This window comes from Xiphophorus hellerii, chromosome 10 (assembly GCF_003331165.1).
Source record: "Xiphophorus hellerii strain 12219 chromosome 10, Xiphophorus_hellerii-4.1, whole genome shotgun sequence".
Lineage (NCBI taxonomy): Eukaryota > Metazoa > Chordata > Actinopteri > Cyprinodontiformes > Poeciliidae > Xiphophorus > Xiphophorus hellerii.
In genome coordinates, this window is record NC_045681.1 from 14,615,400 (window position 1) to 14,642,810 (window position 27,411).

The 27,411-nt window shown below is 40.1% G+C and overlaps 1 protein-coding gene across 3 annotated transcripts in view; it reads left to right on the forward strand.

Annotated features, from left to right (window-relative positions):
• Positions 1–26,609, forward strand: part of etv4 (ETS variant transcription factor 4) — a 40,298-nt gene extending 13,689 nt beyond the window's left edge. For 2 of the 3 annotated variants that reach the window (XM_032573953.1, XM_032573954.1), the window contains exons 6-13: positions 14,218–14,347; positions 15,049–15,231; positions 15,354–15,757; positions 20,312–20,380; positions 21,018–21,065; positions 22,587–22,759; positions 24,646–24,747; positions 25,621–25,848. In XM_032573953.1, the coding sequence (XP_032429844.1) occupies positions 14,218–14,347; positions 15,049–15,231; positions 15,354–15,757; positions 20,312–20,380; positions 21,018–21,065; positions 22,587–22,759; positions 24,646–24,747; positions 25,621–25,848 (1,337 nt within the window). Of the gene's footprint in view, positions 1–14,217; positions 14,348–15,048; positions 15,232–15,353; positions 15,758–20,311; positions 20,381–21,017; positions 21,066–22,586; positions 22,760–24,645; positions 24,748–25,620 lie in introns of all 3 variants that reach the window. The other variant, XM_032573952.1, reaches the window with a different exon arrangement.
• The last annotated feature ends 802 nt before the right edge of the window (positions 26,610–27,411 follow it).

Below are 27,411 nucleotides of genomic sequence, written 5' to 3' on the forward strand. Positions count from 1 at the left end.
GATAGTAAGAGAGAGAAGGGGAAAAAAAAGAGAAATAAACACATGTTACAGTGCTAAATTAAAGAAGAGGCGGGGAGAAGCAGGGGGGTAAAGCTAGGATTGAGCAATACTTTCACATCTGGTAAATCCATCTCTTCTGGTCCTTTAGTTCAGGGCTAACAAGCGAGCTCTGTCTGGAAGGTTATGCAAACAGCCATGCTGTTTTTTTTATGTACTTGCAGGGCCGCCTTTGTTTATGTGTGTTTTTACTGTAAACTAGCGCTCCATGTTGTTTCCACTGGTTTAATGTGATTGCTCTGTAAGTGTTAAAAGAGAGATTTGATTATAATTTTGTGCCCATGAAAAAGCGAGAGAGCATTAGGGGTTTGTCTGTGGAAGCCGACAACCCCTTCAGGGCTTATCCGCGCCTGACGCCAGGCTGTCAAGCAGATTTCTTTGTCTGTTTGCCACCTGCAGGGAGGAAACAAAAGCTCGCAAAGGTGTCTTTAATTTATGGCTCAGAAAGTTCATTAAAATAGTTTGGATGTGTTGCTAATTTGGTGTTCTTTTTTTGTGTAAAAAGCATTAAAACGCACAGTTGGAGCGCTCAATGAGCCTTTCCCTGCATCTCGAGCCTGCTCTTCTCCGTCCAACTATGTTGTTTACACTTGGAGCAGCTCGAGAGATGTGACCCATTCATAAATTTTCTTCACTGCGTGCGTAAAAGGAAGTGTGCCTCCCCTCTCTCCCCTCCTCCTCTCCTGCTTTCTCCCCATTGCTCCTCTGCAGAGCTCTCCTTCAGTCTCCATTCATAAAAAAAAGAGCCCTACAGTAAAACTCCTGCTCTCCAACTGGATACTCTAAAACCCTCCCTCCCTTCCTGTCTCTGTACAAACTGAGTCAAATTTAAAAATCCGACACACACACACATGCACACACACACTCCCCCGTCTTCCTCCCCACCCCACCACCCCTTTCTCTTTTCTCTCGCTACCTCTTTCAACGCACACACACGCTTTGAGCATTCCAAGATGTGAACTAATCCTGTGTTTTTCGGAGTTGTGTAGGGTGATTGTTTAGTTTTGTGCCTTGCCGTAATTATATAGGAAGTTGTGGCTATAGAATGCCGTTACACTGTTTCCCTGAGAGCATAGTTGGTAAGGGGAGGATTAAAAAAAAAAAGGAGAGAAGAGGAAATGAAAGTAAACTCCTTCACTACTGATAATATAGGATTCTCGTTAGTGTCGCTCCAGTTGCACAATTCCATGCTCTTAAATTCGTCTGGTGATTCATTGAACTGGGGTTTTTGTAAGTTGCCATTGCAAATTTCAGTTGACTTTCTCATTAATAATTATAACTAACAGTGTTCACATTAACCTTCCTGCCATGTGCTTTAAGCAGCGTCCTGGTGGTAGATATTATTCATGGGAGTCATAAAATCACATTTCCTTTCAGTGGACTGCATCCAGATTACAGAAAGTTACTATAAATGGCTGGTTGTAAAGTTTGTGTTTTAAATACCTAAAAAAACGTTGACTAGAAACTACAAAATGGCAGGAGATGGCAGAGGTAAAACAACTTGCACCTCTGAAAAGCAATGTAATGCCTGTGATATTGTTGTTGTTTTTTCAAGTAAAAGCATTTTTAGTGAAAATATATTTGCAGGTGTATTTTAAAGTCCAACTCATGTCTGATTGTACCTCTTCTGCATTTTATAAAACAGCCTTTCTAAAAGTCCAGATGTAGCAGTAAAAGCTGTCCTGAGACTCTGACAGTACAAATTATTGATCACTGTCAAAAGCAAATAATCCTAAACATGATAATTGGAGAACTAGAGCTGTTCAACATATTGCAGCACAATTATTATTGGGATAGTGAGTGCAATTCTGCAATCACAAAGGACAACATGTAGGTGATTTGGTAGAATGTCATACTGAAAGTGACATGCATGCAAATTCAGGATGCCACTGATTTGTTTGAACTGTTGTATGGGCTCAATGCCCACACCTGACATATTTATGGAGGCTGAGACCTTTGCAAAATAATTTAAATGCCAACTGGTTGTTCTTCTAATTGTTGAAATTGTAAACAATAGTCATATGATTGCATGAATTTTAAGATTAAAATCGTGTGTTTTCTTCATTGAACATAGAATTCTGCAGAATTTGAAAAAAAAAACAGACTTCAGAATTGTATGGTGTCCAATGTTTTATGCGACTCATTGAAGGCAGGAAGTATCTTTTTTCACACTTAGCTTTAGGGTTGCTGTTTCTAAATATCTGTAAGTTTTATCGCAGCTGTTTTGATCATATAGCGTTCTGTTGTATTTTTTTCCCTTATACTTGTGTGTAAAAACAAGAGGCATGATGTTTATTAGAGCATGGAAACTAATAATCCTACTTGTTTTGCAAATTTAATAAAAGCGATTTATTCATAGATAGTTGTTGTTTCAGACCTTTGACTTTACCTAGAAAATATGAAGATTGTTCCACTTACAGCTGGTTCCTCATTGGTTTTACCTTTGTCTCGAGGTAGAGGTTATTGACTACATTACTAATGCTAAAACAAATGGAAGAAAAGTATGTGGTGCTGGGAGAAGAAAGGCATTATGGTTCCAGTGACTCGTGCTCTAACTAAACCTTTTTGTCGTTTTGACTCCGTGGACTTTGCTTTGTCATGAATTCTTATCCCTTCCTTTTCTTCTGGGTGGGTTTTCTAGATCAGAACTAGAAGCCTCTTCACCTCTCGTATAAAGAAAAAGAAAAAACATTAGCCTCTGTGTTCTGCCACTTTCCAAAATACAGCTGCTATGCAACAACGTCTGCACAAACACTCAGGTGACTGCCAAAAACACACAGATTTACTTCGGGAGGTGAGTTGAATTTGTGCTTATTTTCAGGGGGAGTGAAATAGCTGATTTCTCTCACGTGAGCAGATGATTTCTTTTGACAACCCCTCATCCGCCGGTGCACACACAAACACACACTCCCTCTTTTCACACACAAACCTCGTCCCCGCTGTTTTATGAATGGGCTGGTTGTGAAAGACTGGCTGAGGAAGCACATTGAGTTAAGGGGAGTGAACCTTCATTCATGACATTGACATGAGTTATTTCTCCACCAGCAGCACCTATTTGTGTAAGTGTAGAATTGTTTTCTTTTTCTTTCTGTCAGATAATGTCTCAGAAATTTCTCATTTTCTGCACATTCTTTCAAAGTAAAAATATAACTTCAGCTTTTTTTTATTTGGTCTTGTCATCATTCAAATATTTCCTTCGGAGTCTCGGCAAACATGCAAAGCTACATGACATTTGCACCTTTCCTACCTATGTGGTCTGGTCTTTGGAGAATTTGATGGTCAGGCATATATTTGTTTTACAGCTTTCAATGAGGGAAATAAAAGCCTCTCAGAGTTGATTCAGAGTGGCGTTGTCAAAGCTGAGGGTGGGGGCACGAGGATTAGAGCCGGCAGCACAGCTTTGTGAATGGATGGCAGTGTGCGCTTCATTACAGGAGAGTTGGAGGAGGGAGAAGAGACCTTTTTCATGCTGTTTATCCCCAAAACAATCAAAGAACTGTTGATGTTCTGCTGTGCATGTTGTTGTGGATTAAGAGACTTTCTGCCGCTGAAGTTTTGTTTTCAGTGAAAATAAGCAAAGACCAAAGTTAGAGGATTCTGCAAAAATAGTAGTAGTTGTATTAAGAATTTTCTAAAGTAGTGGGATATATCAACAATTTAGCAAATAAATGATAAAAATAAAATATTCTATTTTTGCACAATATCACAGGTCTGCTCTCCTCCTTTACAGTTGTACTCTCTACACTTAAGCATTTTTGTTAAGCTCACAATGTAGAGCTGTATGGGGATATGAACCTCTAACTCACTTTTTCACAGTCTATGAGCATAAAACTACAAATTTCTGTGTGTTTTATTTGTATTTTATGTGATGAACCAATGCATAATTAATAAGTGAAGGGAAAAGGATGCATAGTTTTCTTTTTTTTCATCTTTACTGATAAAAATGTGGAAAGTGTAGCACACATTTTTATTTCGGCTCTTACCACGTTGTAGAATACTAAACCTATGACACCTATTACATACACTAAACACCTACAGCTGCAGGAACAGCTGTAGGTGTTTAGTGTATGTCCACACCAGCTCTGCACAACAAATTTGAAGTCTTGCCACAGAATTTTACTCCAAACTTTGACTGGGCCATCCTTTGGGCTGATCCATTTAATTGCAGGTCATTTTCCTTATGAAAGTTGAGTATTTTGCGACCTCTAACACGATTCTTTTTTTTTTGTAATATTACTCATATATGACTCCATCCACTTTCCCATCAACTCTGACCAGCTACCTTTCCAATGTTGAAGAAAGGCATCCCCTCAGCATGATGCTCCAACTGCCATGTCAACTGGTGGATGCCGTGCGTACAGATTCATGCGCAGTGACATAGCAATTAAGCTACAAAGTTACCGTATTTGTCAAATTTAAGCACAACATCCAAGCATACTAGCATTAGCACCTTAAACACAACGTGTGCGGCAGTGGATGAACATAATCATGGCCTGCTGACACCGACCAGAAGGTGTTCAGGATGAGATGAGAGCCATCCTACAGGGATATTGATCCAGGAGCACAGAAGGAGGAGATGGAGAGGGTTGATAGATGGCTTGATAAAGATAAAGCTCAGATAAATCAGCTTGAAAGCAGACGAGGGGAAGGAGAGGGGTTAAAAATGTGCCACGAAGAGTTACGGCTGAGATCCTGATCGAGAAAGCGAGGGTCAAACTAGAGGGCAGCTGGGGTGGAATTTGCAAGAAGAAGCTGTGGATGTGGCATTTATGCTGATAATCCTAAGCAAGGTGTTCCGGCATGGATCCATTATCTCTTGTTGATTTCATTACCTCCGCAGGTTGCACCTCATAGAAAACCAACACACACACCCCTTCGACACATGTAGCACACAAGGGTACACAGTTCATTATTTCATTTCAGTAACAGTGTGGGGACTAATCGATGGCTACATTAAACATTAAGAGGGGGGACAGATATATTGGGGGGAGGGAGGAGGGATTGATTGAGAGCAAAGAGTCAATATTGAGGCACATTAATTACATCCAGGCCTCATCTTTGATGGGACGTCCCTCTCGCTGCACGTGTCCTGAGACAGGGATCTATTGTATCTGGTCCACTAAACTGCAGCAGGGTAGTGAGATTTATAACCCAATGGCCATTTATAAAAAGCTAACGCTGCACAGTTGAAAGTGAATTGGACAGCTGGGAAAACATAAAATGGCAGAACGTGTACAGTTAAATCTTAATTCTCTCGAACCACCAAGGAGAGTGGGAATGAGGTGAAGTTTCCGGGTTTAAGGAGCAGGAATCGTTCTGAGAAAAACCAGAAGCATTCTCATTGAGGAAGAAATGTTCTCACCTCTCAAGAGAGAGAGAAAAAAAGAAAACAGTACTGCTCTCTGCTTCGAGTTCATTAAAAGGAAGTGAAACTATGATGTGTGCAGATTTTATTCTTCAGCTCCCTTTCCCAGGATTAGTGTCATTCACGTCTACATCCTGTTTGGTAACGCGGTGAAATGTCCCATGGGTGTTTTAACAGTCAACAATGACCCAAAAACGTCTCTTCAGGCCTGTTGTCTGCTTGGATGTTACCGCTGCACTCTTCATCAATCTAGTCAGGCTTGTTTGGCATGTATCTGACAACCATTCTTTAAAAATTCAAGGGGACTGAACCATTATCAGATGGGAGTGGACGATCCGTAAATCAGATAGAGCAGACACTAATGGATCCAGCACTCCAGATAGATACTGAAGCGGCTCTCGAGCCTGCTGGCTCTCAGAGACGAGGATGAGCTCGTTAGTGCTGCCCGGCCTGTTTGTGTCTCTCTGAATGTGCAGTGACCTGAGAAGCATGCACACATGTCCAGCACATGTTTCCATGCACCAGTGGATTGGCTGGTCCGCCTCTGCAGCTGAAATAGTCTGGATTAGAACTGTTTCCTCAGTTACTTTCTCTCTCCCTCCTCTGGTGATACACATCATTTAGCACACGCTACAAACTTGGGACCTTTGTGTAAATATGACAAATTTCTGCTCTTGAATTCTCGTGAAAAGAACAGATGCTTATGGAAATCTGTGATTGAGCTGTTAGTCATTTGTCTGACTGGCCTAGTCTACATAGCAGCAAGGCAATATTTTAGCAATACTGCAATGATTATTGCTTACTATAGCTCTAATGTGTCACAGTTGAAAAGTGATGATGTTGAATAATAAATTTACTATTAAATAATGTAATTTGTCAGAAAGATTAATGACGAAGATCAGGGCCTCTGGTCTAATGTTCTTTGGTGAAATGTCCCCAAAACACTAAAACAGAGGATTTGATTGGCATAAACCAAATATAGAAACGAAGAGCTCCAGACAACTTTAAACCATTGAGGTGCTGCAGTCATTGTTTGGGGAATATTTGTTACAGCAGGATCTGGCCGGTGTGGTTCTTGAGGAAAAATGTGACGCCATTTGTAAAATAAATAAATGAAACTGGACCATTGGGCCATGCTGCATGATAATGATTCAAAAGGTGGCAGTAAATCCTCCAAGGACTTGCTGAGAATTACAAAATGGGAAGTCCTGGGCTGAGTCAAAAATCATATCTTAATTTTTTTGCTCTAGAGAAACAGGATGTACATGCAGGGAACACCTCAGACATCTTTCATTTGGCACTTCAAGCACAGACTTACACAACTTCTTGTCACCTCAAAATTAAACCAATCACAGTCAACCAATCACAGTTTATTTTAAGGACACCTTTTATACATTCAGGTGTAACACAAAGTGCTTTACAGAGGTCCAGACAGCACATTGAATATTTGCCCATGATAAATGACCCACGCTTGTATCACACTTTATCAAGTCTGAGGACTCCAAAGTGCTTTACACTACAATCAGTAATTTATCCTTTTAAATACACATTTACACACTGATGGTGTAAGCCACATTGTAGCCGCAGCTGCCCCGGGGCAGTCCGTAAGAAGTGAGGCTGCCATTCAATTGGAACCACTGGGCTCTCTGGTGGTGGTCAGAGAGCCCAGTGGTTCCAATTGAACCACTTATCTGTGTACTTGGGCAGATGGGCCAAGTGTCTTGCCCACCGCTTACCGAACGAAACCCCTACTTTCTGCACTATTATGATCAGAGATTGAAAATGTCTCTAACCTCTATGTATTAAGCTGGTCAAACATGACATTTGCAACATCTGTGACTTAACATCATCCTTTTTATAATCAAAGTCTCATTTTTATTATCCTTCTATTTACCTACCTCCAATGGGAACAACCCCATGTGTCTATATCACACACAGGCTGTGTAAAACATTACATCATGTAAGATAAGAACCAGATCTGGAGATAGCTTGAATCATATTTGTTAAACCAGACTTACTGAGAGTTTGTTGGGGGTTTTAACTGCACAGTCGCATGCTCTGCACTTGACACTGATGCTCGCTTCCGATGATTGATTGTGAGCAGGGCTGTCGTGCGCTGCAGAGTTCCAGGGGCTTAAGACTTGGCCAAGCTGGAAATAAACATCCAATGTAAGACTCTCCAGATGCTCTGTGTCTTCTTGCTGGATTTCTGCATAGTGAAGGCCCTTAATGGGAGGAAATAATCTATCCAGAATTAGATGAAGTTGTTTCATATTCAGTCACTTTATAACCACAAAACTGTTGCATATTTTGTTGAGGTTTCATGTGATAGAGGAGCACAAAGTAGTGCACAAATGTAAGGTGGAAGGAAAATGTTCCATGGTTTTTAAAATATTTTTACAATCTGAAAAGTCTTGTGTTTGTATTTACCCCACTAGCGCTTTATAGGGGCACTATTCACTACAAGATATTTGTAAGTATTTCTCTACCAACTTCACAGATTGAGGCTGAAAATTTTGGTCTGGACTTTGACTGGACCATTTTAGCACATGATCTTAACCATTTCTCTGTAGTTCTAGTTTTATGTCCTGCTGCATTATAAACCTCTGCCCCAGTCTCAGGTCTTTTGGATCCAGCAAACAGGTTTTCTTCCAGTATTATCCTGTTTCTAACTTCATACATATTTCCATCTACTGTCAGAAAACTGTGCTTAAGGTTATTTTCAGAGCCAGATTTTTTGTCACATATAGCATCTTGCATGAAAGCAAATAAATTTAGTTTTGCTGTCATCTAACCAGACCACTGCCTGGCCGCTACATGGCTTGTTGCAAAATATAAACAGATTTCTTATGACTTTCTTTTTGTCTTTTCTGTAAAGATCACCTGCTTGAGTGGAAATGAATATCTGATTGGTAACTAAGAGTGACAGTTAAGAATGGAAAACAAAAGCCATGTCTTAGTAGGTCTGTAGGGTGACTGTGGCTCAGTAGGAAGAGTGGACAAGACATTTAACTATGTTGCGTAACAATATAGTAGGCCTGTCGCGATAAACGATAAATCGATTAATCGTACGATAAATTAAAACTATCGACGTCATTTCAATTATCGGCATTATCGTCTCTCCCGACCTTTTTCTCGTTCTGTTGATGACACCGAATGAAAAAAGGCTTAACTCCGGTGCTCTCACTGACTCCTTCCTTCCTCATTTCCTTAGTGTAAAGCCCAGCGCACACTACACGATCTTAGAGCTGTCAGCCGATTGTCGGCCCATTTTCAAAACCTGACAGACCACACATGAGCCGACAGAAATCCTAGGTATAACGGTTCGATCGGGTTCGTTCCTGCCGTGTGGTGTCCAACAATGGGCACAAAATAATGGCTACAAGTCCAGTGAACTAATTTTAAAACCAGGCATTAATCAATGCTTTACTACAATCTACCTGCAATGCATGTGGCTAGTGTCAGCGTAAAGTCCTGACCGAATGAAAATCATTATAACCTATTTACGTCACGTTAACGAAGAACAGCTGAAAAGTTACCGGGTTTATCAACTGCGGTAGCAATTTCGCTCCAACTCCTCCTCTTGTCATTTCTATATTCTTTGCATGTTGAATAAACATTAATGTTGTTTCCACGTCGGCTGGACTTCGGGTTGCGCCGTGTCAGCTGTTTGGGATTCCCCAACGTAATTTCCCCTCAGAAAACACGGAGGAGAATCCGCGCTTTCTGATTGGCTACCTGTCACTTTCAACAGGCTGCGTTAAGATCCCAGTCGGGGAAAACCCCTGATTTAGATCGGAGCGGCAACGAGGATCTACCGTAACACACCACACAATCTTAGGAAGACCAAAGGTCTAAGATTGTTGTATGGGGAAAAATAGGAGCAAAAAATCGTTTAGTGTGAACTATTGCATCAGGTAGTCGATGTGCCCGTCTTCTCTATTTAAATCTAATTATTACTGAAGGGCAACATAGTATACAGACTTCATAATCTGCACTCTTTGGGTTGAATGCAGTGTTTATTTCCACTTTGGCTTTATGTTGTTTAGTTTTTATCAAGTACATTTTTTGTTAATGGAGACTGAGAATCCATTTTGTTTTTGGTTGTTTTGTTTATTTAGTTTATCAGCTCCAGTGTTAAGTATTCTTTTGAAAATAAAGTGTATCTATCTTTGGCAGGAAATCACATGCATTATTACGTCATTTCCATTAAATCAGTGTAAAAAGGTCTTCAGACAATATTATCGTTTATCGCAATAATTTTTTGAGACAATTAATCGCTCAGCAAAATTTGCTATCGTGACAGGCCTAAATATGTGCAACAATGTATGAACCTGTGTGCATGTGGGCTAGAATAAGGTGATTCTAGTGTAGAAAATAACCTGCTTTAAACTTCTTCACCTTGACTGTTCTGCTGTGTTCCTTGCTGTTTGTTCTCTAATGTCCTACAGTGAATCTCTGAGTCTTTCACAGCTGGATTTATACTGAGTTTAAACTAGACCCGGTTAGACTTCTGAATATGTTTGTTTGCATTGGATTTGATTTGGAAGTATTAAAACAAATCGGAATGAACCCATTTGCCCACACCTTTTAGCCTTTTATTCGCATTTGTTTTAAAACACAAAAATTGGAAAGACTTCTTTTTTTTTTTAAGTTTTAAAAATTCAACATATTACAAATTGAGTGGATATTTTCACACCACACTTGCATGACTCAGTTTAGACCCCTATTGTACAGAGAAGAGCTTGTGTGCATGTGTGTGTGTTTGTGGCAGGGGGTGGTTGTTGAGCATCCCTGTTCATGCAGTCTGTTTGTGGTAGGTATCTACTGAATGGGAGTCCTACCCGTGTAATGACCCATCTACTTCCTAAAGCACTCAACCATGACCATCACCTTTCACCCTGCATCCTCCCCTGTCAAGAGCCAGTATTTACATATGTAAACGTCCATCTCAGCCTTGCTTGTTGCAAGGGGGGGTTAGGGTGTCACTACTCTACGAAGGAATTAAAACAGGGTGCAGAAAGAGACAGCAAAAAGAGTAGCACAAAATAAGGAAGGTGGAGATAAGATGGGCTTTGAGTGAGGAGGGGTCTCTGACCTTATCTTATAGGAGGTGATGGGAAGCCGCTACCTTCGTGACACAGTGCTTTGTCTGTATTATTTCAAAATTGTCCGCGTCAGAGGGCAACAACCATTGTGTTTGGAATCTGTCTTTTCACTTCCAAACACCCTTCACTACCTCAGGGCTCAGAGTGCGTAAGCTCACACAGAGGCCCTTCACCTTGTGTGAGGAAATATGAGGATCTCTTTGGAAGGGTAATGTAACATGTCAAGAAAAAACTGTGATAGGAGGTCATATTGCCCCAAAATAAAAGCAGGAAGAGAAGGAAACCTGAAGAACATAACTTTGCCTGGATCTGTTTACAAGACTGCCAGCACTTTATAAACTTCAGCAGCAAATCTGACATCATTTAGACAGGAATATTTACTGTAACATGCACGACAGTTTATAATAGTTGCTGGAGACCAGAGCTGGTATTATTCTAAGAACTATTTGTGGACGTGGCTGCAAGGTTACTGTTCTTTGGAAGATTTTAGGTTTTATAGATGTTTAGTTTTAGAGATGTTCTGCAGAATATGGTCTTTTGAGGACACAAAAAATATATCCTAAACCTCAACCTGCTCTGAGCTCTATAAATACTGAAAGCTATCTAAATAGTTGCTACAAGCTTATATTATTTCAAGCGTTTAAATGTAAGATTTTTTGAAAGAAAAATATTACCAATCGTTAGCATCAATGTACAGTACAGAAATATAAGCATGGGTTCAAAAACTGCTTAACTGCAACATGTGATCAAGCAGTGGGAAGAGTTTTGTTGAAACAGTCCAAAAATGTCAATGATAGAATAGTATCACATGAACTTCTAAGGATGTAGAGCAATGTACTTTAAAATGTACCAAAAGTTGTTTTTATTCCAAAAATCTATATTTGGTCCTAAAAAGCATTAGCAGGGCTTGTCTAACTAATTTTAAGGTTTATTAGATTATATTAATGTTGCACACTGAACATTATACATTTATTTTATCACTCTTACTGATCAAAGTCACTGGCCAGTGCTAAAACTGCCCTAGCCCAAATAACAAATAGAAAGACGAGATACTAGGCAGGTTAACCAATCAGATATAAGCATATATTTGCTGTTTAAATTTTGACATTTAAAATTAAATGTAACTTGAAATAATAAATACATATCATTTTATCAAATCACTCAAAATCCACATATAATTATTGAATGATATATTAGTGAAAGTGTTAACAAATGTCTACTGCACTTACAAGAAATTCATATCTTGGAAGCTTCATGGTTTAACATGGAGGTTTTATAGAACTGACACATGGAGGCTGCAGTTTGAAGCAATCTGGGGTTCAGCCTCTTTTTCCAGTGCATAATAGTTGGGAGGAGTCAGAAAATAAACCAACAGCCTTGAACTGAAAAATGTGTATCAGAACCGTTATAAAAAGGGGAAACATTTGTGTTTGGTTTATTGATGTTTTGTAATTGTTAGGGAATTATGAAAAAAACATGTTGAGCTTCAAAAACTTGGTAGAAAAAGGCTGTAGGACAAAGAAAATATTCTGTTTAGTTAAAATGACATATATCTTCACTGAACTGGAACCAAGCTGCGCAAAAAGTATCAAAACACAGAAACATTTATGGTACCATCTGACATTGTTCAGGTTAAACAAGAACATCTTAAACTGAGAAGGGCAACATCAAGGGCAACATCCCTCCCAGTCGTATTAGTTTGCTCTGCACTGTGAGTCAAGTTGTGCACACTCCCTTTAAGGATTGTTTGGAGTTCATGACCGTGCCTGAGAAGAAAAGAGGGGAATGTCAACAGACAAACACACTCATATTATTAGAGCAGCAGTCATGTGCCGCCCTCTGTGTGAACACACCGGCAGACGCTGTGCCGGAGATTCAGAGGAGGCAGGAATCCCCGTCGTGTCTGTCTGGGAAATCTGGGTAAATGCTCTCTAATCCTGTTGATCCTTGGCTAAAGCCAACACTTCCTCACCTGCCCGCCTGCCATGGGAGAGTGACTACAGAGTAAAAATAGGAAGGTCACGATGAGGAGAAGTGCCACTCGACTGTCGGTTTATTATTAAAAATGTGTGATCTTTCCAAGGCAAACTGATCAAAGTGAAATGAAAGGAATGTAAGAGCACACATTCTGACGAATTTGTTTATCTAGGGTGGCAAAAATGATTTAAAAATGAAATATGATAAATTAGTATGATGAATTGTGGGGAGTTGACATTAAAAAAAACAACCTCAATCCAATATGTGACCGGTTGCCTTATTGAAAAAGTACAATATACCTCCTGAGCCTTTTTACAGTTTGTCACATTACATCTACCAAAGGTAGTGTACTTTGTTTGGATTTTATGTAACAGAGTACCACAAAGTAGCATATAAGTATGAAGTAGAAAAGAACCATACATAACAGAAAAATTGTCAAAGGTTGTCTTTTGTTCATATTCGTTCCACCTGGATCAAATCACTTTTTGCTTCAACTGTTGCTTTATAACATCACTCTATTTTTATTCTTTCCACCTTGCAGTTCCCATGTTGTTTTGTGTTTGTCTGTCGCCTCACAAAATTCACTGTACCATGTAGGTTTATAAGAGGGGACAAAGTCCAAGAGGTGTGAATGGTTTTCCAAGGCACCATTTAATCTTCTGTCCTGCTTTCCTTCTCACTTTCTACCTCACAGCCATTTTGTGCTTCATTCAGTGAGCCAGATGTTTTTTTCTTCTTTTTTTTGTGAATGGAGGACATTACTTTGTAATTACCTGGGCTGTGCTTTCAGTGTGGCCTGTTCTGTCAGATCCACGCCCACGGCAGACACACACACACGCACACCCCTATTCAGCAGACAGATGAGCTGACGAGCGCACACACACCCCCACATACACGAATGCATGCCTCCCTTCCCCAGCTGGAAGCGCACAGCTGCTGCTGTTTACCCTGTCGGGACCAGAAAAACATCCTGTACAGTTCTCTGGGTGAAAACCTCCCCTCACATAATAAACACGAGCCCTCTGCACAGTTTGAAGCTCCACTTTGGGTGGTTTTTGTGGCCATCGAGGCAAAAGGTCGCCTCCAGCAGTCGGGCTTGATAGACAGTTCAATATGTGGCCGTTTGAGGAGACTCTTTATGGCGCATGGGACTTCACCGGGTTATGTAAGATTATCTGTCAATGCAAGGAAACAAAGAGATGGTTAGCATCTGGTTACAAACAAGAAAGAATGCTGAGCCACAGATTTACTGTATGTGCCCTTCTGAAAGAGACGTGACGTTTGCTTTCATCGGCAATCAGGCGTCTTTCTGGCCTCCATAGCTTTCTTTCTGACTTCGACAGAGGAAGTTTTGGCTGCTGTTGTGTCTGGATGAGAAAAAAAAAGTGGGCAAGGACACTTCGGGCTCCTGGAATGCGGTCGTGTGCAAGCATGTGTGCTTCCTCATCCGTGTTTATGTAACTGTGTATTTATACGTGTCTGTTTGCTGCCCTGTGCTTCCACTGACAGTCGCTTAAATGTTTTTGTTTTTTTCCTTTTTGCTGGCACATAAAAGACATTCCAGTGCAGGCAGGAGAATTACCCTTTTGCCTCAAAGCTCAGCGACAGTAGTATCGGGGCAGGGTTGAATCACAAAAGAATCTATGAACGTCTATTGTTAGTGTGTATGAGCTAACCTTGTGTCTGCTTTCTGTTTATCGTCTCTTGTAGCAGTGGCATTTCACAGTCCTCCAGTCACCATCAAAAAGGAACCACAGAGCCCTGGCTCTGACCCCAGCCAGTCCTGTAGCCACAAACAAACCTTCAGCTACCCCAGCGGAGAGCAGTGCCTTTATGCCAGGTATCATGGTTTGTTGCCTTGATTTGCAGAATAAAGCCAAAGTTTCCATGACCATCAGCACTCTCTTTGGAAAAGTCAAGTACAGCTTTGCTTCTTCTGTAAATTTTAAAAGGACAAGTAACTGTAAAGCTACTTGTATTAACTGTATTAATAGATTATGCTTAGCGTGAGCATCTCCAGCCTCCTGCAGGTGCTTGGCAGTTGGGTGTTACCAAAATGCCAGTGTGAAAAGACATAAGAAAATAGACTTATAGAAGCAAATGTTGCTGTCCATCACTCTGGGAATAGTTTTAAGGCTATTCTCAGACAATTTGAAGCCCATTATTCTCCAGCGAGAGAAGTTATTCACAAGTAGAAAATATTTAATATGGATGCTAATATTCTTGGAAAGTTCTGCAAATTCTCTGTGCAATTTTCCACAGACATTGCAGAAAAAATTTAAAGTTCTGCCTCAGACTCCACATTATTAAATAAAGCAAACAGCTACTCAGTTTGCTCTTTCTGTGCAGCAATGGTTAGACATGAACACTACTAATGGTGAGCATACATCAACAAAACTAAAACCACACATTATTGACAGAAGAGCACTAACCCATCTCCCATTAGCGCTGTTTGTTGTATTGACTGCAACAAAAAATAAATACATTGCTCCTTGTTGTGACATGAATTCCTGTATGAATTTCTGTCCTTTTTATTAACAGTGCCTATGAGCAGAAAAGGGCTGCGGGAGGAGCAAAGAGCTCCTGTCCAGGGACTCCCATGTCCCCAATGCAGCAGCATTACTCCCCCAAACCTGCAGCAGCTGGACGGCCCGACGCCGGCTACCTGAACCCAGCTGCCACGTCCCAGCCCCTTCCCAGCAACAATTACCACATTAACAACAGGTTATAGAGGAAAAAATGCATCTTTTTACTTACTTACTTAATTTTCCATGTTTTGTTACATAGATCCAGTAAAGGATCTAATATAAGATCTTAAAGTTGAACGACGTGTTTTTATCTTCCAGTTCCAGGTTTCAGGGCACTTCAGCAGACCCTATGTGCCCCCAGTTTCCCCAACCAGCACAGGCCTTTCAGCGCATGACGTCTGCCCCAGCTGGACATGGCACTGGAGGATGTGGCGTGGGAGGCGGTGGAGGTCCAGGGAGCGGCGGTGGCGGGGGCGGTGGTGGGGCGTATCATCGGCAGCACTCTGACCCTTGTGTGCCATACCTGCAGCAAAGCTTTAAACAAGAATACCTGGACCCTATGTATGAGCGAGCAGCTCACATGGCAGGACCGGGCCAAGGACAGGGTCATGGGCACGGACCCCACCAACATCCGCACTCACATCCACAACCACATCCACACAGGTTTCCACCAGCCCACATGATGGTTAAGCAGGAGCCCACAGACTACACCTATGAGCCTGGTGAGTGATGATGTCTCCATACTAAACTGTTCAGCTTTTAGAATATATGTTGCCGTGTTCAGATGCAGCACCATGTAAAGTTTAGTACCTACCTCAGAAACCCTTTGTGTAACAGAAAACTAACACTGCACATCACTCTGAAGCCTTGAGACATTGTGTGTTAGAATGACCCGGTCAAAGTTCCAATTCAAGAATCTGTGGCAACAATAGAAAACTGATTTTGACATTTTTCTTCCATATGGCTTTCACCAAGACTTCTTATAACTTTCAATACTACTTATCCATAAGGAACAGCTTTGTTGACGGAATACCAAATTGCAAGCAAATAAAGGCAAACTTTAAAGCCATTATCAGTTTTCGAGGAAATATTTGAAAATGATTTTGAGACAAGTGAGATTTTTTTTTCTACTTAAAGAAAAAAATTTAATGCGAGCCCTATAAAATCAATCAATATTGGTGAATACAAGAATGTTCTTGTGTAGTAAATCCATATTTTGGTCGCTTTTTTCAAGTTTATTTTTACATTGAGATGAAAGGTCCATGGTGAGCGTGGCTAACTAGAGAACAAAATGTACAAGAGGAAAACAAACTTTTCCCCATGAATGCCGACTGCCTCTCAGCCTCTAAGACTCCTCCTTTCAACTCTCTGACACTCTGCAGCGAAAAGAAAAAAAAAAGTTTAGTTTCTTCTTTTGGCCACAGCTTTTCTCCGCCCTCTGTGAGAGAGAGGCAGAGGAATTTCATTGAGAAAATGGAGGGCACTGGAAAGACTAGAGTCCCTCGCGGAGTGCTCCGGGGTTTCAGGTTGCACCAGTGGCTTCCTTTTTCTGCAGGCAGATGAACTCATAATGGAAAAATGAGTGTGCCGGCGGTAACTCAAACCTCTCACTGGCTGGTCTGCAGGAGAGGGTGTGTGTAAGGAGGGCAATGCTGAAGGTGGGGCGGGCGGTGGATGGGGTGGGGTAGCCAGCTCAGGCACTTTAACGTCAAGCCGTACAAGCAGGGAGCTCATCGGCTCGCTTCTTTCTGAGAAATCCAACACTTGGCACACATTCTGTCCTCATTCACCTGCATTCAAGATTCTCCTTAGCTGACTGGGAACCTTTCAGTGCAGATCGCCTGCACTGACTTGAGTTGAATCATAAAGTAAAAAGTGTTCCTGCTGTGCTGAAATCACCATATTTGAGACAAACATTCACAATCTTAAGACAGGAGGAAGAGGAAATTACAGGAGGATGATTTTTTGTGGATAACAGCTATGTGGAGAGATTTGAATTTGGTGGGGTTTCCTTAGAGGTGTCTCTGATTTAACAAACTTCAGTGTCCAATGTCAAAAAAAGGTTCATTGTTCAGCGTAAGTTAAATAGAGAGTCCTGGTTAAAAGTTTCATTCCTACCCCAAACTTGATTATTCAGATGATATATAAATATTTCTATTTAAATAATGATTAAGTGGCCTGATTAGTGATCAGAAAGGTCAATAATGTGAATATCTTGTTATACAGTTAAATCTTCATTTTTATTTTATTTTATTTTTATTTTTCACCTTCTTGTCAAGACAAAAGGGTACTATAGAGGAAGCTAGTTGTGACTCCAATCTGCCTTACATATGGAGCCCATGTGCATATGATACTTTAGTTTGGAAAATAAATAAAACAAAAACCTTTTTATCCCAGTGTTTTTAGTGTGTTAATACCCCCATAGCTCTATTATACTTCTGCTTTTAGTTTTGATGGCATAGAAATATATTGTTAAATCATCACCTACTAAACATTCAACACAGTAGAATGTATCATTTCATCAAATAAGCCAGACTTTATTTTCCAGACTTCTACCACAGCAGCAGAATTGATCCAACTGCAAGTGAAAAATCACAGAAATAAGCCAGTAATAGTTTTACCTCATCTAATGTTGTTTGCACTAATAAAGATTTACTGAGCATCCCTTGGCAGAATGCTTAAAACTTAAAGTGTAACTGACAGCATGATCTTTTTTCTTGCTAGCATTTAAATTTCATTACCCCACATTGTGAGCTGATCCTTAAATATGGAAAAACTAATAACACAAGTTAGTGGTGTCGTGGCAAAAGTAACGTACCCCTTTCTGAGAAAGGTGAACACTAATCCCAACATAAAAGTGGAGCACGTCAAAAACAAGACAAACATACTGCAAAGATGTGCCAGGACTTGATGTTCCACAAAATCCCCTTTGTTTTCCCACATCTAGACGTGTGGAACATGTTTTTTAACATGCCACCATACATGGCAAAGTAGGCCATGTTGTGACAGCAGCTTATCTGGGTGATTATCATTCAAGGCTCCAGATTGATGTACCTTTAAAGAAAAAGTAAAGGACATCGGCTTTGTGTGTTGTTGTTGATGTGGGCTGTTAACATGCTGTTTAAATGGGAGGAAAAATGCATCCCAAAGCTTTAACGTCATCCTTTATAATGGAAAAATAGTAATGAGGCTGGGTTTTTTAGCAAATGGAAAATAAAGGCCGGACGCTATAAACAAAGACGGACACATGCCACCACTTTGCACTCCATTTTGAAAACAGAGTCATTGCAGTGTTTCGTCACTGCTGTCGTGTCACTTGAAAGACACAAACGGTCTTTCCACTCAGTGCACAATTAACCCCGGTGCTCTCACTCACACCCTAATCTACCCATCACTCCCTGTTGTTGCCAGACATATCATTTACACTACTATCCAAAGTTGCTGCCCCGGAATGGAGGGCTTGATTTTCCCCAGTGGCGTCTTATCGCAACCGCAGTTCTGCAGCTGCATTCCCCCGGAGTGAGTCACTACAGTGAGAGCCACAGTCAAAGGGCTGTGCATTTCAGTTGATATCCACTTGCTTTTCTCAGTGATGCACTTGTCGGATAGCTGAAAAAAAAGAATACCAGTAAACACACAGAATAGCCACTGACTCATCGTCTTTGTGTGCGCACAGACAGGTATAGAAAAGGAAAGCACACTCACAAAGGTGAGCAGCTCAGGTAAAGGAAATGAAGCACAATGGCTTTGTGTAGCGAATGCAGCTTTTTGAGTCAATCGATGATGTCCCCTGACAAGGTGCAAGAACAAGGTGCAAGAAAAGTTTAAATATCCTGATCCTTATTTAAATATACCCACGGCAGCAACAGGAGTGAAATGATGTATGTTTCATTTGTTCTTATAATACTAGTGGTGTTCAGACAATAAATGCTTATTACACACCACATACTCTTTCTCAAATGGGTACTGCAACTTACTACTGTTTAATAATTTTTTCCTAACTTGTCAACATTTGTAAAGACATCTGTAAAAAAAAATTTGCAGATCTATAATTTTGTCCAATTTGGTTTTATGCTTGTACTGTAATTCTGACTCAGCTCTGTCTTTGAGACTGAATCCCTTTACTACAACACCTTGACTACTAGTGTACCTTTGCCCAATTCCAATTTTGAATTTGATTATCATAGCTGCTACCACTACTGCTTTCTTCTGTGAAGAAATAAACCCCACACGTTCTTCAGAAACGTTAACAAACGTTTCTGAAGAACATCAATGAACATTAATTTCAAATCTTGACACAGATTCTCATTTGGCTATTCTAACATGAATATGTTTTGGTCTAAACAACTAACTCCCTGTCTTTGCACAAGAAAGTGCTCTCTGTGGCATGTCACTTCCACTACCTTGCTTAATATTGGGGATGCTATGTTAGGGTGATGTGCAGTGTTAATTTTCTTCCTCAAATAGCATTTGTACTAAAGAGGTCCATTTTGGTCTCATCCAACCAGATCAGGTTTTTAACATGTTTGCTGTGTCTTCTAACTGGCTTTTGGCAAACGCCAAACAGAGCCTCCTACGATTTTTTTTTTCAATCAATGGCTCTCTACTACCCACTCTTCCAAAAAGGCTAGACTTGTGTACTACGCAACTAATAGCTTTCCTATTGCTGCTGATTTTTGCAGCTCGTCCAGAGCAACCATGAGCCTCTTGGCTGCTTCTATGATTAATTCTCCTTTTGTCCAGCATGTTAGCTTAGGTGGACCGCCAAGTCTTGTTTGGTTCAGAGTTCATCCATGCTCCTAGATGAAGGAATGCCATTGGTGCTATTAGATCATTAGAGCTGTTGGGATGTTATTTTATATCCTAACTCTGCCTTAAACTTGTTCTATGTGTTCACTAACAAAGTCTAAGACTGTCACAGTACATCGGCATTTATTTATTTATTTACTTAGTGGTATCAAAATAAAAGGGTCTGATTGTGATTTCTTTTCACACTTTTAGATATCATCCTTGGATTGGACATTTATTAACATCAGACCAAATGGATGTTCTGTTCTTGCAGTACATCAGTCTTAACTGAGAAATGCAGCTCTATTTTGGGGGGTATCAGTGATACTGAGTGTAGTCGCCACAAAATTCCGCAAACTACATATTACAGTGTTTAACCCCTGGGCATAAATAATCAAAATTAAGTTTAGGTTTAAGAACAACAAGGGAGGAGGGGATGAAATAAGATCCATCTTGTGTTACTGTGGCTCTTTCTGTTTCTGTCCCAGATGTGCCTGGTTGTCCCTCCATGTACCACCACACCGAGGGTTACCCGAACCCCCAACACAGCAATGAAGGTAACAATGACTTTTCTCATTGTCTTGATCGACTTTTATTGCAAAAAAAACTCTTTACATTTTGTCATTAAACTCTTTTCCCATTTTAAAATCTAAAAGCGTTACAGCTTCACGTAGCCAATCGTCTCTTCTGCATTTCTTTCTACTATGAACCTTCACTCATTACAGCTCTGTGGTCATTGGGTAACCAGTCAACAGTGTCCATGTTTCCATTGGCCAACCAGTGGTGTGTTCATGTTTCCATTGGCAGAGGCTCAAAGCTCACCCCTGCCTCATGAATCCTTGAATAAACACAACTCCTGGAAAAAGCAGAATAGTTCCCCAGCAAAAAGGAAAACAGACCCTCCCTTTGCTCCCACTGTTTGTTGGACCATTTTTGGTCAAATTCGGCGTGTCAAAGCTTTCTTAAATGCCTCAAAAACTACTTCAACTACGAAATGTGCATTCCTCTTTTGAAAGTATGTTGTGAGAAGAATGTTCACATTTTCCCTCAGTGTTATTCCAGTGTGAATACAGCCCCTTTGTATTTTTTGTGAGATAGTATTTAAGGTTTAGCACACATCCTGATTGCACAGTTGAGTTCTTCTCAGATCAAGGGTGCTGGAAACTCTGACACAGCTCCCCTCTTGTCTCTCAGGCTATCTGTTCGAGAACGACTCCCGTGTTGTCCCAGAGAAGTTCGAAGGTGAGCGCACACCCTTCATTCCCGCACATTTACACACCTCAGTCCCAACAGACGAGCTGTTAGCTTAGGGCAGCAGGTACCTCAGATGAGGTCACTCCAATCTCTATGTCTGCGTTGTAAAGAAACATGAGATCCCTGACTGAGATGTAAACAGGTTTGTGCACTCCAAAGCTTTACTAAGTGGATTTGGTTTCATCATGTGGAGCTCCTCTGTCACACAGACAAGCAGTTTCCCATGGTGTGGCTGTTTGTTGATGCTAGAAGTGATTGAGTGAAAAGCCTGAGGTGTCAGCGATGGTTGAACCGGTGAAGCGAACGAGTTCTATGAGAGACAACGGCGGTAACTTAGCCACAGTTCTCATGTTGCTACAGTTGTGTACAACATATCCAGTAACAAGTAAACAACTTGAAGCAAAACTGGAACATGGGTACGTTAACCTACTTACAGCTTTGTTCAAAACTGAGTTTTTTTCCAGTTCTTAACCATGCTACATTTAGTTTTATGTTCTCCAGTCTTTTCTGATCATTTGTCAAATTCTGTCTTAGTACAGCAGTTTGATGCTCTGTATGTAAGCCATACTGCCTACATTGGGAACATATATAAAATATTAGTTAACATCAGGTAACTGATGTTGCATCAGAAGAATTTCAGACTTGCTCATGATCCATAAAGGTCCATTTGATGCTTGATTGTTTTAGTAACTCTTAACTTTGGTTCAAACTTCTTGCATTCAGTGAAAAACAAAATTAACATTGACCTTCATATTTCAGACAAGTTTGATCTTCACGAGGGTCACTTTCTGCAGAGGTGTACACCCTTTGCTTTGTTTTGGTCTTGCTAGGTGATTACATAAATTACTCTCATTAAACTGCTTCCATCACCCTATTTCCCCACATTATCAATGAAAGTAAAAAAAAATGGTGGTTGGAAAGATAATTCATGAAAAAGAAATAAACAATAACAACATTTTTAAATATTGACACTGAATACAGCATAACATAGTAATGAGTTTTATTTCAAAGTGTTGTTTCTAAACAATTGAGAAAGTCCAACACTCTTAAGTAGCTCAAATGCTGAGCTACTTTAGAGTGAGAGCTTTTTGGTTTGTTCAGGAGAAGGCAAAAAAAGTCAATGTTTCTAGAAATTTTTTTTTATTAATGTTTTATGGACTTTAATATTGAAATAATTCACACAATATACATATATATATATATATATATATATAAGTGTATACGTTTGGACACACTTTCTCATTGAATTCAATGAGAAGGTGTGTCCAAACTTTTGGTCTGTACTGTATATATATATATATATATATATATATATATATATATATATATATATATATATATATATATATATATATATATACTGTATATGTGTGTGTTAGAAGCCTGGGAATGACGTAGAGAAGCCAAGACACCCGAAGCATCATAAAAGCACCTATGTGTGACTACAATGAGTCCTCTCTGGCTACTTCTCCTAAGACTGAAGCTTTTTTCTATGTTCCTCACGTCCAGGTGAGGTAAAGCAGGAAGCAGGCGGTGTCTTCCGTGAGGGAACGCCTTACCAGCGACGCGGCTCTTTGCAGCTCTGGCAATTCCTCGTTGCCCTTCTGGACGATCCGGGAAATTCCCACTTCATCGCCTGGACTGGCCGCGGCATGGAGTTCAAGCTCATTGAACCAGAAGAGGTAGATTTGAATTTTGAATTTACCTCAAGAAAGCAAAGTTGGACGAGCCATGAACAGTAGTTCCAAATGCGATTCTTACCACCAGACTTCAAAGTGACTCCTCAAAGTCACAAGGGACATTCCTCAAGTCTCCCAGAAGAGGCCCAAACTTCATCAGTTGCCAATTTCTTTTAAGCAAACAGAAACAAAGATATTAAACTTTTCTCCATTTCATTTGAATATGCAGACCTTGTTCGCTATGGATGACTGGAGGAAACAGATAGGATAAAGTAAGAGCAGGGCAAAGAGGGAAAATGGAAATCACATGTAATTAATCACTTTGTTTTGATCAATTTTATGTACAAGGCATTTTTTTTTTTTGCTTTCAGCAGATGGTATTTTTCCTGTGCAATCCAACATAAACGGTTGTGGTCTTTGAGAAAGAAAAGCTATTTGCTAGTGCTGTAATTTGCATACATTTCAATGGACATTCCCTCAATCCACAATCCCTCATTTTAATGTAGGCAAACTGAGTCAGCACATAGAGACACTATTTACATGGTGAAGCTGTTTTAAGAGCAAATCTACATCTAAGTTCATAATCAACAGAAACACAGGACGTGGGAAAAAGTGGAAGTACAGACTCCCCAATTGTATTGTGACAGTCAGCAAAGATCAACTTGCTATTGATGACAACTCATCGCACGATCTATATACAGCTCTCTGGAAAAATTTCAAGTCATGTCTCATTTCTGTTTATTCTTCTTTCAAGCAGTCAGACTTTCTTATGAACCTGGATGGTCTTGCTCAGTAGTCACCCACACTTTCTAAAGGTTTGTCCAAGGTTTTCATTGGACTTGACATATTTAAAATGCTATGAGCGTTTAAATCATTGCGCTCAATACTGTAGCTGCATAAGTCTTCAGATTTGAATTAATATGGATTCGGTTATGTTTGTAGAAAGAGATGAATAATTTAAGCATTCAGTTTCAGGCCCATTACTGTACAGCACTCTGTTCACAGTTAGAGTTAATGGCATTCATGACTAATGTACAACAGAGATATGAGCAGAACAGAGAAGTTATTTTGGGATTAAATCTTCTCTACTTTTTTATCCAGATTTCAACTGTTCAGAGTGGCATCAGTCCACCTCCCCTCACCGACTCTGATCCCCACAACCCGCTCCCCTACCCGCTACCCATTTATTATTCATCATATGAAACACTGAATTGATAAACAAAGGACAACCACCCCCAATCTCTTTCACCTGAGAGACATTTACACAATGTTTAAGTCTGCAGTTTGATTGGTCCATTTAGGTAGGGTTTTTCGTTCTTTCTTCTTTTTTTTTAAGACAAACAGGTCCATATTGCGTTTTCCATTATCTCTTTACTGTACATTAAAAATGAATGGGCTAAGAGTTTTACAGGAGCAATTAGGCCTGAGAGCGTACTGAGAGATCAAACGGGGCAGCTGGGTGATGAAACTCGTCTTCTTCAGTCGAGACTCTTAGCGCCCCCCCCATCCCTTCCCTCATGATTCCTCTGAAGTGTTTGTCTCCCTCTCTCCTGTGTGTTCTACTACCAGCTCAGCTGAGAGTTTAATTTAAGACTGTAGCTATGTTTTACAGCTGTTCATTGACAGCCATTGCTCCCTTTTTCACTGCAAAACACTGCGGGACTCTGGTTACATTCAAGTGGTAATGGGTTACATAAAAAGGAAGTGAATCCACATGTGGGGACTCGCCCCAGTCTTGGCATGTTGACGCAGTTGAACTTAAGACCAGACGGGAGTTTGGTTTGCCACTGGGGGCCCTTAGTGGTCATAGTGTTGAATTACACCTGTGATTTATGAACATTAAAGGAAAGAAAACTGGAAAGTGGATGACTGATTTTTCTTTTCCCCAGGTGGCCAGACTGTGGGGCATGCAGAAGAACCGTCCAGCCATGAACTATGACAAGCTTAGTCGTTCTCTGCGCTATTACTACGAAAAGGGAATCATGCAAAAGGTACAAAAACACACCTGCTAACCGGGAATGCAAAAAGCTTTCATAACCTTTAAAATTTTCCACATCTTGTCACATTATAACGACAAACGTCAGTGGATTTTATGTGACAGAGTAGCGCATAACGGTGTATAATTGTGAAGTGGGGATAGTGATGCATTCTGTCAGAAATGAAAACTAAAAGGTGTGGCATTCATACAAATTCAACACTCAGTTCTTGAATACGCCTAAATTAGATTCAGTGCAACCAGGCTCCATAAGAAAGCAAGTCATTCATATGTTCACATGTCTGTAATTACATTTCTGTATAAATCCACCTGTTCTGTGAAGTACCTCAGATGTCAAGGAGGAAGTTGTGGAGAAATTTATAAGACGGCTAGGTTATAAAACAGCATTTCAAGCTTTATTGGTTTGTGAACATTTCACAAATCAATGTTTGTTTCATAATCTAAAAAAAATTAAAGAGTATGATGCTGCTGCAAACCTATAAATATATGGTGGATGAGACCAAAGGAGGCTCAAGAGACTTACTGTAAAATACATACAGCTTTATTGCAATGAAATGTGGTGCTACAAATTTGTGGACATCTCAATATAAATGCACCTTGATGGATTTCATTTTAATTTGTAAAAAAAAAAAAAGTGAAAACCACCTGTAATATTCCTTCTACACTACTATTATCCACCACTTTGTGTGGGTCTATTGCATTTCATCCTTACTAAAAAAAACATTAAGTTTGTTGTAATGTGACAAAATGCCACTCAGTACAAGGGATGAGGAGACATTTACAAAGCCTTTCTGTTTTATTCTACGCTGCTCAGCATTCATTTTTCCCCCATCATACAATCTCATTTGAGTTCTCACTCTCTCTCCAGGTGGCGGGGGAGCGTTATGTTTACAAATTTGTGTGTGAGCCCGAGGCGCTCATCTCCCTGGCCTTTCCTGACAATCAGCGGCCGAGCCTAAAGGCCGAGTTCGAGCGCTACGTCAACGAGGAGGACACGGTGCCACTGTCGCACCTAGACGAGGGAGTGCCCTACACCCCAGAACAAGCCCCCCAAAACATGGCCCACCAGCCCTACTCCAAAGGCTACATGTACTAAAGCCAGCCCACCCGCATTTCCTTCTACACCCACTTTCAGAAAATCCCTTCTCTTGTACCAACTCATCATCAAGCACACCCTGATGCCCCACCATGCACCTCTTGCACATGCCCACCCATCCACTTGTATATAAGGCTATGGTGTTTTTGTTTAAATTAATCTCATTAGGGATTTTTTTTGTTTTGTTTTCTTTTGTTTTTAAAAGCTGCATTCCTCCCACATCTGAGGCCTATTCAATACTTAAACATTAACGTGGTTCAAGAGATTGCTTAATAATAAATACTCATAATAATACCCCTCAATTTGAGTCCAGACTGTTTTTATTCTAGTGATGATTTGGATTATAAATAGGTAAACAAAGGCCAACCAGACATTTTGATTAAGACATGGGGGTAGCATACGAGGAGTTAGAAAGCAAAAACAATTTCCAGAAATTTTAAAAGATTCCACTGTAAATGGCCACATTTGCCTTTTGGAACCCATAAAAACTCCTGGTGTAGAAGTGAACTACATGTCAGCCTTTTCTATCTGAACAGTCGATTCGCCCAAACCTGGCAATAAACTTCCTTCTGAAGTTTTCTGAAGGATAAAACTTCAGAAATATATGCTGAAGATTGCCTGCTGATGGTCAGTCCTAAACATTCACCACGTAAACTAGAAAAAAAAAAACTACCTAAAGATTTACCTAAATAAATTAGGTAAATCCCTAAAAAGATTCAGCTTGTGGACCAAAGATCTGCAATTATGTCTCATTTAATGATTAAAGAATTTTATCTCTATTTATGAAGGCATCTATTGTATTTTTCAGTATTTCATTACGGAAAAATGAATTTTAATATTCATGCATGTTTACTGAGATGCTGGTATACTGCTTAATCTTTTCCCGCAGTCTGTCACATTCCAACCACAAACTTTAATACAAATGATTTGGAGTTGAATGTGATAAAGCAATACAAAGTGGTGCATACTGTAAGTATTTTTATTTTTAGTAGTTATATATATATATATATATAAAATGTTTTGTGCATTTGTATTAAACACTTTTACGCCTAAGGCTCCTAATTAAACGAAATGCATTTTAAAGTCACCTAATCCATACATAGAGTTCACTTGTAATTAAATCACTGCATAAATCCAGCTGTTCTTTGTAGGGTTAGGGGTTTTTTAGAGAACTTTAGAGAACAAACAGCAACAAGAAGACCTAAGAACACCACAGAAGTGTGGAAAAAGAATAATCCAGGGCTATAGGTTATCAAACATTATTCCAAGCTTGAAACATCTCATAGAGCACTGTTCTATTCATCATCTGTAAATTAAGTATGGAAAGCCTACTAAGACATGAATTTCCACCTAAACTGGCAGGTTGAGCAAGGAAAGCATTAGTCAGAAAAGTAGCAAAGAGGTCCATTGTAACTCTGGAGGAGCTTCAGAGATCCACAACTTGTGGAAGAATGTTTTAGACACACCAATTAGTCTTGCACACTTTGACTCTGGGGTCAAAGTGTGCTCATTACCTACAGGCAGAGGTGACCCACCACCTGCTGGTCACTGTAGGTATAGCAA